Raw genomic sequence first — 17,199 nt, 5'->3', positions numbered from 1 at the left:
TAACTGATTTTCTGCCGTGTTCCTTTCCTTTGACCCTCTTCTCCACTCACTGCGCACATCAGTTCCCTTTCTCGTCGCGTTTCCTTTCCCTTCTCTAGTGGATTCACCAATGACAGAAAGGTGAAATCATGCTGTTTAGACTATAAGACATAGGAGCACTATTAGGCCATTCAATCCATCAAGTCTGCTCCACCATTTCATCATGGCTGATCAATTTTCCTCTCAGCCCTAATCTCCTGCCTTCTCTCAGATCCCTACATGCCCCGACTAATCAAGAATCTATCTATGTCTGCCTTCAATTAACTGAATGACTTGGCCTCCAAGGCTGCCTGTGGCAACGAATTTCACAGACTCACCACTCTCTGGCTAAAGAAATTCCTCTTCATCTCCATTCTAAAAGTATGCCCCTCTATTCTGAGGCTGTGTCCTCTGATCCAAGACTGTACCACTGTAGGAAACATCCTCTCCACATTCACTCTATCGAAGCCTCTCAACATTCGACAGGTTTCAATGAGGTCACCCCTCATTCTTCTAAATTCCAGTGAGTACAGGCCCAGAGCCATCAAACGCTCCTCATATGACAAGCCGTTCAATCCTGGAAGTATTTTTGTGAACTGCCTTTGAAACTTACTTCCTGAGGTAAAGGGCTCACAATACTCCCAGTGAGGGCTCACCAGTGCTCTATAAAGCCTCAACATTACATCCTTGCTTTTATATTCTAGTCCTCTTGAAATGAATGCTAACATCTATTTGCCTTCCTCACCAACAACTCAACTTGCAAATTAACCTTTAGGCAATCCTGCCTAAAGACTCCCAAGTCCCTTTACACCTCAGATTTTTGAATTTTCTCTCCATTTAGAAAATAGTCTACCCTTTTATTTCCTCTACCAAAGTGCATGGTCATACATATCCCGGCACTGCATTCCATCTGCCACTACTTTGCCCATTCTCCTAATCTCCCTATTTTTCTGTAGCCTCTCTACTTCCTCAAAACTACCTGCCTCTCCACCAAGCTTCATATCATCTGCAAACTTTGCAACAAAGCCATCAATTCCATCATCCAAATCATTGATCTATAATGTAAAAAGTAGTGGTCCCAATACAGACCCCTGTGGAACACCTCTAGTCACCAGCAGCCAAACAGAAAAGGCTCCCTTTATTCCCACTATTTGCCTCCTAACAATCAGCCACTGCTTGATCCATGCTTGTATCTTTCCTGTAATATCAAGGGCTCTTAATTTGTTAAGATGCCTCATGTGTGACACCTTGTCACAGGCCTTCTGAAGTTCCAAGTACAGAACATCCATTGATTCGCCATTATCCTGCTTGTTATGTCTTCAGACTTCCAACGTTTGTCAGGCAAAGATATTCCAAAGGAAACCATGCTGACTATGGCCTATTTTATCAGGTGCCTCCAAGTACCCCAAAACCACCACATCCTTAACAATCAACTCCAGCATTTTCCTGACCACTGAGGTCAGACAACTGGCCTGTAGTCTCTTTTCTTCTGCCTTTCTCCCTCTTGAAGACAGGAGTGACATTTGCAATTTTCCAGTCTTCAGACCTGAACCTTCCCCCTAGTAATGGCAACTCCACACACTTCTGACCCCTGACTCTCTTGAACCTCTAGAATACTGCTAGTGCCTTGCACGGTGAAGACTGCTGCAAAATATTTATTCAATTTGTCCATTTCCTTTATCCCCCCATTACTACGTCTCCAGCATCATTTTCCAGCAGTCCAATATCCACTCTCGCCTGCTTTACACTTTGTATATCTGAAGAAACTTTTGGCATCCTCTTCAATACCATTGTCTAGCTTACTTTCGTATTCCATCTTTTCCTTCTTAATGACTTATTTAGTTGCCTTCTATTGGTTTTTAAAAGATTCCTATTCCTCTAACTTCCCACTAATTTTTGCTCTACAATCAATTTTGCTCTTTAATCAATTCTGATTCATTGCACAACACCCAATCCAGAAAAGCTGGTCACCTGTTGGGCTCGCCATAAGCTACTCTAAAAAGCCATCTCGTAGGCATTCTAGAAACTCCCCCTGTTGGGATCCAGCACCAACCTGAATTTCTCAATCTATCTACATATTGAAATCCTCCATGATTATTTGTAACATTGCCCTTTTAACATGCATTTTTCATCTTCCTTGTCATTTGTAGACCACATTCCTACTATATACAACTCCCGTCAGTGACTTTTTACCCTGACAGTTCCTTAGCTCTACCCATAATGATTCAACACCCCTATGTCACCTTTCTAATGATTTGATTTCATTTTTTTTAAACCAACCAACCACTCTCTGCCTTCCTGCCTGTCCCTTTGATACAATTTGTATCCTTGGACATTAAGCTCCCAGCTATAATCTTTCAACCATGATGTGGTGATGCACACATCATACGTGCCGATCTGTAGCTGTGCAACAATTTCATCTACTTTACTCCGTATACTGCGTGCATTCAAATACAACACCTTCAGTCCTGTATTCACCCTTCGATTGTCTGCCTTTTACATTGCAACTCATCCTGTTGACTGCAACTTTGCTCTATCATCAGCCTCTCCTTGCTAGCAGTCTCACCACAAACTGCCTCTGTTTGCAAACCAATTACCTCATCCTCAGCACTATCATGCCAGTTCCCATCCCCTGCCAAATTAGCTTAAACCCCCCTGTCCAACCCAAGCAAACCTGCCCAAAAGATTTTGACAAAAGGAAGTTGTATCAGATGCACCAAATAACCTGTGACTATTTCTCATGATGGTATCTCATTCTGAATTATGGTAAAGTTTCTTCCACATCACAGCTGTAACACTATCACCTAAGGCATGGAGAAGTACAGTAGAACAAAGGGATCTGGGAATACAGATCCATTATTCCTTGCTAGTAGCATCACAGGTAGATAGCCTCATAAAGAGAGCCTCTGGCCTTCATAAATTACAGTATCAAGTACAGGAGTTGGAATGTTATGTTAAAGTTATACAAGATGTTGGTGAGACCGAATATTGAGTATTGTGTGCAGTTTTGGTCACCTAACTACAAGAAATATATCAGTAAGATTGAAAGAGTACAGAGAAAATTTACAAGGACATTGCCGGAACCCGAGGACCTGAAATAGAGGGAAAGGTTGAATAGTTTGGACTTTATTCCCTGGGGCTTCATTGTATGGGGTTTCTTGTTTCGTGGACGTCTGTAAAGAGTGCAAATTTCAGGTTGTATACTGCAATATTAAATTAACCCTCAAACCTTTGGAGCTTAGGAGAATGAGGGGAGATACAAATTATAATGGGTATAGATAGGGTTAAAAGCAAGCTTTTTCCACTGAGGTTGGGTGGATCTAGAACCAGAGGTCATAGATGAAGGTTGAAAGGTGAAATACTTGAGGGGAACGAGGAGGAACAACTTCTCTCAGAGGGCGGCGTGAGTGTGGAACAAGCTGTCAGCAGAAGTGGTGGATACAGGTTTAACCACAACATTTAAGAGTAATTTGGGTAAGTTCATAGGCGGGAGATGTGTGGAGGGTTGAATTCTAGGCGTGGGTCAAGGGGACTGGGCAGAACAACAACACAGCATGGACTAGACGGAATGAAGGGCCTAGTTCTGTGCTGTAGTGCTCGACAACTCTATGACCACCCTTCAAGGATCAGACTGCAAGTTAATTTTCACTCTATTAGCAAATCTAGCAACTACACACTCAATTTAGCCCAGGGAGATCTATCACCACAAACTACAGGAGATCAGTCAGGTGCTCCCTTTTGGGGATGGACAGTAAAGACCAACATGGTCAGGGATGCTCTCATTCCATTAATGAAAATTAAACACAGATCGCCATGGTCAGCATGGACCAGCTGGGCTGGAGAGTCTGCCCCAAGCATACCCTTTCCTCTTCCTGAAAGGGCATACCGTCAGCGCGAATCAGTTTTGTAACACACACCTTGAAGATTTCATCATACATTAAAACCACCTTCTCTTTCAGGGGTTTTTTGGTGGACGATGCTTTCCGGAGAAGTCCTCCCTTCTTCTCTATCTGTGCCATTGTGTGGATCCTGAAACAAGGAAGGCAATTGTTAGGAAACTTACAAAGTTGTCACTTATAATGTTACTGCTCATGTGTACCAAATCACACGGGGCAGAGGTCACAATTAAGCCAACACCCTTCATCTCATGTTCTCAATATTCATTGCTTATTTTTTTTTTTGTATTTGCTCTTTTTGTGCATTGATTGTTTGTCCGTCCTGCTGGGGGCAGTTTAGAACACAGAACTGCCGAGCACAGGGAGAGGCCATTCAGCCCACAGTGTTGTGCCAAACCAGCTAGAAAGCAAATAAAAAAACACCCAAACACTAATCCCACCTACCTACACCATGTTCACATCCCTCCATCTTCCTCACATCCATGTGCTGATCCAAGTGTCTCTTAAAAGCCTCTAATGTATTTGCCTCACCACCAGACCAGGCAGTGAAAAATCTTACCCCCTACATCCCCCTTGAACCTAACCCCTCTCACCTTCAATGCATGCCCTCTGGTGTTAGACATTTCAACCCTCAGAAACAAATACTCCCTGTCTACTCTATCTATGTCTCTCATAATCTTATAAACCTCTATCAGATTTCCCTTCAGCCTCTGCCGGTCCACAGAAAACAATTTCAAGTTTGTCCAGCCTCTCATGATCGCACATGCCCTCTAAACCAGGCAGAATCCTGATAAACCTCTTCTGCACCCTCTCCAAAGCCTCAACATCCTTCCTATAGTGGGTTGACCAGAACTGTACGCAATACCCCAGCCTCTCATAATAGCACACGCCCTCTAAACAAGGCAGCATCCTGGTTTCTAGTATTTACTGTGAACACCTGCAAGAAAATGAATCTCAGGGTTGTACATGGTGACATGCACCTATATACTTAAATGATAAATTTACTTTGAACATGCTGTATGATGTGCTTCCATAGTATTATTTGAGCAACTCAAAATGCTTGCGTGATGGACACATAGCCAGTTACCTCACCAAAGCATTTCATGCACAAGCAACCTTTTTTTTAAACTCAAGGGATATGGGCTTTGCAAGTTGAACTAACATCCCTAATGAACCTTGAGAAGCTCTTCAAATGCTGCAGTCCTTGAGGTGTGGGCATATTCTCACAATTCTGCGAGGGAGGGAATTCCCAGCTTTTGACCCGGCGAGGGTAAAGGAACAACGGCACATTTCCAAGTCGAGATGATGGGCAACTTCCGAGCAGAAGAATCCCTCATCCTTCCAGCAGAGATTCATGAAGAAAATGAATCTCAGGGTTGTACATAGAGACACACATGTACTTTGATAATAAATTTTCTTTGAACAGGGTTTGGCAGGAAGAGTTTTGGGAAGTTCCTGCAGTGCATCCTACGGGTGCTGTACGCTGCTGAGAGTTCACCCGCGAGTTAAACAGAAACACTACAGTGTAGCACACATTACAAGAATGGTATTCCAGAATCTAAAAATAATACAACGTGCACTCCAAGTACCTGTCTAGGTTCGGAAACAGAGCTAACCAACAATCATGGCAATTACAAAACCGTGTGGACCTAGCACAATCTTTGTTCAGATTATAAACCCAAGAGATTCTGCCGACACTGGAAATCTTGTGCAACACACACAAAACACTGGAGGTGCTCAGCAGGTCAGGCAGCATCTATGGAGAGGAATAAACAGTCGATGCTCAGGGCTGAGACCCTTCATCAGGATTGTGCTGGATGAGCCAAGATAGAGGAGCACTGGTCCACTCTGGATGGTGTTGTGTTTTGTGTGCTAACAAAGTGGTACTCATCCTGTGTAGAGAAGTCCATAAACCTCCTGATGGTGACTGAGGAGGCTCTGGAAACTGCTGCAAAATACCCAAACTATGAGAGATAAAAGAGAGATGAGCTTTATTTGTCACATGCACGATAAAACATAGTGACGTGTCATCTGTGGCAAATCAAATCAATGAGAATTGTTCTGGGCAAGTGTGGCCACACTTTGACACCAACACAGCATGCCAAACCGTAAAGCGATGTGCTAACCATTACGTTACCGTGCCACCCGAACAGCCCTGCCTCAGTCTGCACCAATGACCTGCCCTCACAGCCACGGCGTGACTGGCACAGTTAGGGTTTTGTCTAGTTTGCAGAAAATAACTCAGAGGCATCCAGTACCCGTTGTACACCATGCCAGCAGTTACCACCTTCACAGGCACAGGAAGGAATGCCAATGAAAACTAAGAATTTATTGGCTTATCTTTCGGAAGGTCAATGTCTGAGTCTGAGGCCTCTGTCAGTCAGTGTTAACCATAGACATTGTGTCCTGGCTATCTAGATACATGAATCTGGGCAGTACGATGTGCAGAGCAAGCTGTTGCCCATGTAACAAGCTGCCCCCTTCCATGCATCTGATGAACTGAAAGGAACATCAATAACATAATTTAATGTCATGCGACTCCGTACAAAACCACAGCCTCTCAATATTGGATTAACTCATTAATGATAAAATATATTATAACAAGTGAGCATGGGACACTAATTACCAAGGTCATCTGAGGCTTTAACCAGTTACACTACTGATTAAAAGGTACAGTGAATTAGATTCTCCCAAACCAACAGTACATTCATTAGGGTGCCACAGTCAAATCTTTCATACGCCAATGGTTTGAACTTGCTGAAGTGTCACAGGCAAAAGCATGTGCGCAGTCTCTGTTCAGTTTTGAACACGTTGCAAAATCTGTTCTTAATTCTGGAGATTGCATCTGGTGAGGAAAACTGAAACCAATGACAAGATTGTTCAGTGGGGTAGGAACAGAGTCGGGACCGTGTAGCGGGAAGTGTACTCTGAGTCTCATAGCCGGTGCACCTGCCCTGGGAATTCTAATGTAAGACTGCTCTTTACCTAACCTGCACCACACCAATGCTGCAGAATAGGGATAGAACATTTATATTTAACACATGCTAACCCTGTAAGCTTGGTCAGTGCGGAGCGAGCTTCACTCTGTCCCTGCGTTCGGCGTGTTTGATGAGCTCTATTCCCACGATTATCCCAGGTCAGACCTTCCCTTGAACTCCACCATGGACGGTCCCAACCCCGGCTGTGAGAGGAGGAGGTTAGGCATGGGAAAAGCAACTCAACCCGTAAAAGTTCAGAGCTACAGAAACAGGACAGAGGCTCCAGAGACCTTATCCCCGGGAGAGGAAGGTGTGGATTTGAAAATGGCCCACACCTGGGGAATCTGCTGAGCTGCTGTCGGTGGCCTGTGCCCCAGCAGGTGTATTGGGCTAAGGAAAAAGGAGCATCTGAAGGCACAGATCTAAATGTAAACTTTACCTTCTACTCTAGAGGAGTGTTTGACACAAACACCAGATACCTCAGTCACTCCACCACTCACGTATTCAAGTTCAATTGTCAATTAACCACACACGCAAACAGACAAATGAGACAGCGTCACACCGGGGCCAAGATGCAAAAACACATTACCAACACTCACACACAAGATCACAATCACGTAGTAAGAGTCCCGATGCCCACATTATTAAACTAACTCTCGAGGACGCAGATGCAGCCGGGCAGCCATTGCTGTTAACGCTGCATCAAGGCCTGAGAGTGGAAGACGAGGCCGTGCTCCACACTGATCACAGCGTCGAGCGAAATTAAAATTGTCAGGGCCGAGAGCAGAAAATGAGTCTAGGATAGAACTGCAGTCAATGCAACACTGACTGTTTCACACACAAAGTACTGGAGGAACTCAGCACGTTAGTCAGCATCAACAGAAAGAAACAGTTCACGTTTCTGGCTGAGACCCTTCATCAGGACTACATTTCCATTCTGTTATCGTATTTCCCTTCTACTGTCTTCACACACTGATGTGATGAGGTGATCTGTATGGACGGCATGCAAAACGAAGGTTTTCACTGTATCTCGGTACACGTGACAATAAATTTACCTCCAGTGAGAGCAACTTCCACCATTGGCCCTTGAGGTCCAGAGGTGTCACTGTCATCAGGTTCTCCACAATTAACATCAGAGGAGTCAGGAATGACCAAAAACTCAAAGGGAGCACAAGAGCAGATCAGGGTCATTGTGGTACATCCCAAAACCACCTACTCAAATTAATTATCAAATTACACATGTACAATACGTTGAAAATCTCTTAGGCACATATACAAGACCATAAGATTTAGGAGCAGAATTAGGCCATTAGGCCATTTGGCCCATCAAGTCTCCTCGCCATTTCATCTTGGCTGATCCATTTTCCTTCTCAGCCCCAATCTCCCACCTTCTCCCCATATCCCTTCATGACCTGTCTAATCAAGAATCTACCAGCCTCTGCCTTCAATACACTCAATGACTTGGTCTCCACAGCTGCCTGTGGCAAGGAATTCCAGATTCACCACACTCTGGCTGAGAAAATTCCTCCTCATCTCTGTTCTAAAAGGATACCCCTCCTTACTGAGGCCATGTCCTCTCGTCCTAGACTGACCCACCATAGGAGACATTCTCTCTATATCCACTCTATCGAAGGCTTTCAACATTCGATAGGTTCAGTGAGATCCACCTCACATTCCTCTAAACTCCAGTGAGTAGAGGCCCAGAGCCATCAAACATGACAAACCTTTCAATTAATCCTCGCATCATTTTCCTGAACTGTCTTTGAATGCTCTCCATACATACACACACATACATGCATATTCACACACACATATACATACATACTAAATCCTGAGCAAGAATTCTTGACACCTAAGATTTTTGAATTTTCTCTCCATTTAGAAAATAGTCTAGCCTTTTATCCCCTCTAGCAATGTGCATGACCATGCACTTCCTGACACTGTATCTGCAATTTTGTTGCCTATTCTCCTAATCTGTCCAAATCTTTCTGTACATTACCACTGTTTGGGGGTCTGTATAAAACTCCCATCCGGATCTTTTTACCCTTGTAGTTTCTTAGTTGTATCGACAACGATCCTACACCTTCTGATCTTATGTCACCTCTTTCTTAGGATCTCATTTCATTTTTTAAACCAACAGAGCCACCCCACTACCTCTGCCTACCTGCCTGTCCTTTCGATGCAATGTGTGTGCTTGGACGTCAAGCTCACAGCGATAATTTTCTTTCAGCCATGACTCACTAATGCCAACATCATACATGCCAATCTGTAACTGTGCTACAAGTTCACTACTTTATCCTGTATACTACGTGCATTCAAATATGATACCTTCAGTCCTTATTCATCACCGTTTTCCATTTTGTCCCCCTTTTACATTGCATCCCATTAACTGCAATTTCTCCCTATCATCAGTCTCAGTCGCACTGCACACAGCCTGCTTGTAAACCAATTACCCCATCCTCAGCCCTATCCCTCTGGTCCCCATCCCCTGCCAAATTAGTTTAAACCCTCTTAACAGCTCTAGCAAACTGGACCGTAAGGACATTGACCACCCACCCCCCGCCCCCTTGGGTTCAGGTGTAACCCATCCCTTTTGTACAGGTCATACCTTCCCCAGAGAGATCGCAATGATCCAGAAACCTGAACCCCTGCCCCCTGCACCAGCTCCTCAGCCACAGATTCACCTGCAAAATCATGCTATTCCTACCCTTGTGGCACAGACAGCAATCCAGAGATTACTAACCTGCTTTTCAGCTTCTACTTAGCTCCCTAAAGTCTCACTTCAGGACCTCCTTAACTTTTCTACCCATGTCATTGGTGCGGATATATATCTGGCTGCTCACCCTCCCCTTTTAGAATGTTGTGGACCCAATCCAAGACATCCCTGACCCTGGCACCTGGGAGGCAACATATCATTCGTTTGTGTCTCTATTGTGTCCACAGAATCTTGTCTTCATTCCTCTAACTGTGCAATCTCTTATAACTACTGCAGTCCTCTTCACCTCTCTTCTCTTCTGAGCCACAGTGGCAGGCGCTCTGTTGCTGCAGCTCTGCCCCTTCAACAGTATCCTAAGCGGTATACTTATTATTGAAGGGAACAGCTACAGAGGTACTCTGCACTGGATACCTATTTTCCTCTCTTCTCCTGACAGTAACTTAATTACATGCCTTCCACAGGGACTAGCTCCCTGCTGCTCTTATCTATCACTTTTTCAGTCTCTTGTATGAGCCCAAGGTCATCGAACTGCCACTTGGAGCACCTGCTGCAGATGTGGTTATCTGGGAGGCTGGAGAAAACACAGAAAACACTGCTCCTCTGAGCCATTCTCACTGCACTAACTGTGCCCTAACAGATGAGTAATAAAGAATAAAGAATACAAAATGACCAGATACTTGCCTCACCTACGCCTCACCAGCCAGACACTCCAACACTGGCCGCTCCACTGTATTTGCCAATGGGGAGCGGACAGTGAGTTTGTAAACGTGGTGGGAGCAAAGGATGTTGGGGATGGCGAGGGGAGAGGACCCGCAGGAGGGGTGTGGGACGGGTGGCGGAGGAGGAGTGCCAGGGCAGGAGGTAGCATGGGTCTGGACACACCCTGCCCTGAGACACTAGGCAAGGTTATTTGATTCCAAACAACTGGTTTATTGATCATTACAGAATATCTCTCTCATGCTTCCCACTCCCTCCCACTCCTCCCAACCATGATTCCCCCTCTCACTACGCTCTTCCCACTTCCAGTCCACAACAGAGACCCATATCAAAATCAGGTTTATCATCACTCACATCTCATGAAATCTGTATTTCTTTTTTGTGGCAGCAGTACAGTGCATTAAATAAAATCACTACAATACTGTGCAAACATTGTGTGAGTGTGGGAGAGAGAGATAACAACAACCAATGTGCAAAAGATGACAAATTGTGCAAATACAAAAATAAAATCAAGAACACAAGTTGTAACGAGTCCTTGACAGTGAGCCTGTAGAATTAGTTCAGAGCTGTGGTGAGCGAGGTTATCCTCACCAGTTCAGGTAGCTGACAATTGTAGGGTAATAACTGTTCCTAACCTGGTGATGTGGGACCTAAGGCTCCTGCACCTCCTGCCTGATGGTAGTAGCAAGAAAAGAGCATGGTCTGGATGGTGGGGGTCTTTGATGATGAATCACAAACATGACAAAATCTGCAGATGCTGAAAATCCAAAGCAACACACACAAAATGCTGGAGGAGTTCAGCAGGCCAGACAGCATCCATGGGAAAGAGTAAACAGTCAACGTTTTGGGCCGAGACCCTTCATCAGGACTGGAGAAAGGTCTTGGCCCAAAAAGTCGACTGGTCTTTCCCACAGGTGCTGCCTGGCCTGCTGAGTTCCAGCAGCATCGATGACGGATGATGCTTTCTTATGGGAGTGTTCTATGTAGATGTGCTCTATGGTGGGAGGGCTGTGAAATACTCTTTGTTGCCCAGATAAGGGTGGGTCTAACAGCACTCAAAAAGTTCAATACCATCCAGGACAAATCAGCCTGTCTGCCTGCCACATCTTCCACTACCCTGAGCATTCAGTACCTCCAGCACCCTGTTACAGTGACTGCAGTGTTTACTGTCAACATAGCGCAACGAAATTACTCACACAGGGCTATGCAACACCTCCCAAGCCCAGGAACAAGGACAGGAGTGTAAATGTCAGAGAGTCAAATCACGGGGGTCGGAGGACATCAGTGAAGATTGAGGGAGGGGACCAGGAAAGGAATTTTGGTGTGTGTGTGTGCTGGGGAGGGGGGGGGGGAAGAAATGTGGGGGTGGTCGTAGGGAGTTTGCGGGGAAGGATCCATCACAAAGTTGTAAGTAGACCATCACAATTAGAAAATGAGTCCGGCGGTGATTTTAAGTGGTTACAGGATCCTCTGGCGCTGAGCTGCTACTGTTAACTGTTGAATGTGGATCTTAACTTTATAGTTTTTTTAATGTTAAGGTTCGACCATGCAGTAATTAAAATCTTTGGGCTGACCCCGGCCCTTTCAGTGGTATTCCTGGCTGGAGTCACTGTCAAGAACCACTGAGGCCTAGTCAGGTGCCAGTCCTCGGCCTTTCCTGCTCTGCCCAACCGCTCACTACTGCGGCAGAACGGGGACGCGCAGTTGATCCCAGCCGTTTGCATCCCAAAGCTGCCCGATGCGAGAAGGGGAAAAGGAGGGAAGTAACATCTTCGGGCCTTCCCGGTCTCCTTACCTGGCGCACCCATTCCAGTTACCAGACAGACCTCCGGCCGAACACTCCTCCCATCCTCAGCCCGTCAGTCAGCCACTATCCCACAATGCCAAGCTCCCCGATTGCAGGCAGCTGCTCGCCAGATCTCAGTCTTCCACTATCCCACCATCCCTCTCTACAAACAGCGAATACCCAGCTGCCAAGACCCGAAGCCGGGAGGGCTCGGGGATGATGGGATATTGGCGACTTAACCGGAAGTACCTGCCGAGGATTCGGTGGAGATTGTGGGCTGCTGGCAGACTCTCTAGGAGGTCCCAAGCTTCAGAAAAAGTTTTAGTCAGAAGTTGTCAGTTTTTATTATTGTAAGCGGAAGCAACAATCGCACGGTAAAGCCCAAAGGAAACAAGAAAAAGTGCCGGAATATGGGGCAAAACAGAACACAGAGAAACTGCTGGAAGAACTCAGCTGGTCGAGCAGTATCTGTGGGAAAGAGGGGATGGGTGATGTTTGGGGGTTAGGCCCTGCAATAGGATTGAGAGGGGTGAGACAGGCCGGTGAAGAAAGGTTTGAGATCCAGAGAAGGAATGAAGTATATCCGAATCAGTGGCAGCGGTACAATGCAATACATATACACAATGAATGGTAGGACCCTTGGGAGTAGTTTGGAACAAAGGGAACAGAGTACAAGTTCAATGTTCCCCGAAGATGGCAGTACAGATTGATATTGGGAGACTTCTACTTATAGGGCACAGGTTTAGGGTAAAGGGCATGGGGGTGAAAGAAAGAGATATCAGAAACAACATTCTCCCTGAGGGTGGTTGGAACATGCACCACAGCCAGTGTGGATAGTCCTCCCACAACCGTTTAGAGGTGTATATAGACAGGCACATGAATCACCAAGGCATTGAAAGCAATGCACTAAGTGCTGGTGAATCAGACTTGAATGGATGGATATTTGTTGGTCAGAATGGACATAGTGGGCCAAAGGATCGGTCCAAGTTGTTTGGCTGTGTGTCTTAACCAAAGGGTGATGATGCCGTCAAGCAGCGACAATATTTTGTGTGCAGCTCTAGAGGGAATGATCAGATATTTCCATTTAGGACCACAGTCCACAGTCACAGCCATGGGTAGAATTAGAAGTGGTAGAGGAAGGTTCAATTTTGTCATTTAAAGTTAAATTGGATAGGTATATGGACAGGAAAGGAATGGAGGGTTAGGGGCTGAGTGCAGGTAGATGGGACTAGGTGAGAGTAAGTGTTCGGCATGGACTAGAAGGGCCGAGATGGCCTGTTTCTGTGCTGTAATGGTTATATGGTTATGCTAATATTGATAAAAATAAATAAATTATAGTAAGTATAAATAAAAATAGTGCAAAAAACAGAAATAATATGTCACGTACCCCATGATGGGTTCAAGAACCAGCTGGAATGGAAAACACTTTGGAGTCCAGTATTGCTATTAACTAATGGTATTTATTAATAACTACATAATACAGCAATATAAAATCAGATATATCAAACAGGTTAGCAATGATTATATGTAAGTGTGGAATTATATGAAAACCAAGCTTCTTCAAATCTAGGGGTAAATAGATAGTCTTACGAAGATGAATAACGTTCAGTTCAGTTCGTGGTATTGAGTTGAGTAGAGATGGAGAGGAGAGAGGTTTGAGTCTTCAGGTGAACTGATGCCATTGATCTTCCCATTGTCCTTCGAAATCCTTTCAGAGAAGTCACCGATGTGACCACAACAAAGGGGACCTTTCTTCTGTGGTGGAATTATCAACCCAGGCAAGGGACACACGAATAACTCCCCACCAGTCACACCCTTTTTACACTGTGAGAGCCACTGATCGATCCTCCAAAACCCACTTTTTCTGTGGGCACAACAAAGCTCATTCAGTGTCCAAAACCATGTGTCTGTAGGTCTATCAGCTGACCTTCTATTTATCTCACTGTGCTGAACACCATCTGTCCATCAAGCAGCTCCTCCCTTCTCTCTCTGTAGCAACTCAGATGCTGCCAGTGTCCTTGCAAAGTGTAAACATGCTGCAGAGAAACCATAACACCATCCCAAAGCAGTCTTTGTCCCTCTCCCTCTCTCTCTCTCTCTCTCACACACACACACAATAACAAGGTATCTGGTGTTGAACAACTCTCTTTCTCTCTTTTCAAAAGCACAGTTTACAGGGGTAATTCAGGACCCCGTCACAAATAAAAAAGTGAGGTAGTGTTTATGGGTTCAATGTCCATTTAGGAATCAGATGGCAGGGGAAGAAGCTGTTTCTGAATGGCTGAGTTTGTGCCTTCAGGCTTCTAAATATGGCTGATAAAGGGAACAGAAGAGATTCTGCATTTGCTTGAACTCTTAAGCAACACACACTCAAATTGCTAAGGGTACTTGGCATCTATGGAGAGGACTAAACAGTCAACGTTTCAGGCCAAGACCCTTCATTGTACAGAAATTTCCATTTTCAAACTTTACAGTGTGATCAGCTGCAGTAATTTTTAAAATTAGTTTTGCTTCCTCTATTTCTGAGGCCACAGTCATTTGATGACTTGCTGGTAGTATGGACTGCTGTGGTCCACTCTCCTCTCCAATCAAATTCTTTCTTCTGCAGCCTTTGACCTTTCCCAGCCACCTGGCTTCACCTATCACCTTCCGGCTAGCCTCCTTCACCTTACCCCACATCTTTATTAAGTCATCTCTTTCCTTTCCAGTCCTGAAGAAGGGTCTCAGCCTGACACGTCAAATGTTTATTAATTTCCATAGATGCTGCCTGATGGGCTGAGCTCCTCCAGCATTCTGTGTGTGTTTGTCGGGTCTGTAAAGGTAGGTTAGATCTCCCTGTAACTGGTGGCAGTGTTTTTCCCAGCACAGGGGAATCTAAAACCAGAAGTCAGGGGGTTTAACAGGCAGTATGCTGGAGGAATAGCAGATCTGGAGTTCGATGCTGACTGGCGCTGGTGTCAAACTGTGTCAGTCTCTGTTGTTCCTTCAGATTCATCACCTGCGTGGAGAGGGGAAGCCTACTACATGGGTAACAGCTCGCTCTCCAGGTCGTACTGTCCTGGCTGGCGTATCGTGCAGACGGCTAAGATGCAACATCACTGGTCAACCCCGACCGATGGAGGGGGCTCTGGAACAGACGTTTGTTCAGAAACACGGGAGAGAGAAACGGCAGACTCGGGCAAAGAGGACCAGTCCGGATGTGCTGTGGGTTGGCACAGCTGAGTTGGGCCGAAGGGCCTGTAAATTGGTTTGTTATTGATACAGGTACCAAGGTGGTGTTCTTCTTCCTTCAGATCATTTGCTACATTGCGCTATTATAAAGGAAGGGTGTAAGAATGCAGAGTACAGTGTTAGTCTCCGCAGTGCTGCAGGCTGACAATAGGTGCCATGACGACGGAGATTGTGAAGTCAGGGGTTCACCTTTGTCCTGTCAGATGTCTGCAGTATATCCTGTGGCTCTAAAACCTGCCTCTTAGAAACATAGAAAACCTACAGCACAATACAGGCCCTTCGGCCCACAAAGCTGTGCCGAACATATACTCACCTGAGAAATTATCATGGGTTACCCCTCCATTTTTCTGAGCTCCATGTACCTGTCCAGGAATCTCTTAAAAGACCCTATCGTTTCTGCCTCCATTGCCGTTGCCAGCAGCCCATTCCACACACTCACTACTCCCTGAGTAAAAAAACTTACCCCTGACGTCTCCTCTGTACCTACTTCCAAGCAGCTTAAAACTGTGCCCTCTTGTGCTAGCCATTTCAGCCCTGGGAAAAAGCCTCTGACTATCCACACAATCAATGCCTCGCATTATACTGTATACCTCTATCAGGTCACCTCTCATCCTCCGTTGCTCCAAGGAGAAAAGGCCGAGTTCACTCAGCCTGTTCTTATAAAGCATGCTCCCCAATCCAGGCAACACCCTCTGCATTTGCAGGTCCTCACCACGTCCACTTGCTCACCATCAATAAATGGACTTTATTCTCGTGGCTCGCTGGCACATGGTGCGCGAGTAGGTCGCCCAGCAGAGACACAAGTCACGGTGAGGTCGAAGTGGACTTTATTGTCCCGATGCACAGGTCTAATGCACAACTTCCTTGCAGCAGCATCACAGGCACATTGCAATATACAAACGTTCTAAGAAAAATACAAACTATACACACCCTTTACAAGAAAGAAAAGAATTAGAACAACAAAAAGTCCATTTTGAGCCAAGTGAGCATTGAGTTTTCCCAGCAGGTGACTCATTGCTCTGGCTATAGAGGGCTAGAGGGCGATGTTTTGGGGGCAACTTACAGACAAACTACCGTATTGCTGAATTGCTGCAAATATCTGAACTGTTATTGGGGCAAATTTGCCTGAGAAACGCACTCCTGAATTGTCTAGGTGGCACTAGTGATCTTACCGTTTACCGATGAGCCTGAGGGACTCGGCGACCTTGAGATCTCCATAGCAACATGTGCTTAGCCAGGGAGCAGAGAGACTGTGCAACTGTGCCACAGCCAGCTGTGGAGGCCAAGTTTTTATGTATGTTTAAGGCAGGGGTTGATTGGGTCGGGGTATGAAGAGATACGGGGAGAGGGCAGGAGATTGGGGCTGAGGAGAAAAGGGTCAGCCATGATGAAATGGGAGAGCAGATGTGATGGGCCAAATGGCCTCATATCTTATTTTTGTACGGTCTAAAATGCCGCGGGAACTCAGCATCTCTTTTGTAAAAAGTGAGGCCAAGATCCTTCTTCAGTACTGAGAGAGAGGGAGGCAAAGGGAGAGAGGCTAGCTGGAAGGTGATAGGTGAGGCTAGGTGAGTGGTAAAGGCCTGGGGCTGGAGAAAAGGGAACCTGATAGGAGACGAGACTGGACCTTGGGAGATGGTCTCTGTGTTAGTGCCAGGTCCTCATCACATCCACGTCCCCACCATCAATAGTAACAGGGAACAATGCAGGCTTAGTCTTCCTAAAGTCCATCACCATCTCCTTTGTCTTACTGATGTTGAGCTGCAGATGATTCAGTTTGCACCATTTAACAACGTCCTCCACCAGAGCCCTGTATTCAAACTCCCGTCCTACCTTTATATACCCAACGTTTGCTAA

At 45.6% G+C, this 17,199-nt stretch overlaps 1 protein-coding gene across 1 annotated transcript in view; it reads right to left on the bottom strand.

Annotated features, from left to right (window-relative positions):
* Window positions 1–12,326, bottom strand: part of armh3 (armadillo like helical domain containing 3) — a 184,026-nt gene extending 171,700 nt beyond the window's left edge. The window contains exons 1-2 of the mRNA XM_072238945.1: window positions 12,121–12,326; window positions 3,936–4,047 (exon numbers count right to left, since the gene is read on the bottom strand). Coding sequence (XP_072095046.1) covers window positions 3,936–4,037 — 102 coding nt within the window. The 5' untranslated portion in view covers window positions 4,038–4,047; window positions 12,121–12,326. The remainder of the gene's footprint in view (window positions 1–3,935; window positions 4,048–12,120) is intronic.
* Between the last annotated feature and the right edge of the window lie 4,873 nt (window positions 12,327–17,199).

This window comes from Mobula birostris, chromosome 21 (assembly GCF_030028105.1).
Source record: "Mobula birostris isolate sMobBir1 chromosome 21, sMobBir1.hap1, whole genome shotgun sequence".
In the NCBI taxonomy this organism is placed as follows: Eukaryota; Metazoa; Chordata; class Chondrichthyes; order Myliobatiformes; family Myliobatidae; genus Mobula; species Mobula birostris.
This window is presented reverse-complemented; position numbering and strand designations above follow the sequence as displayed.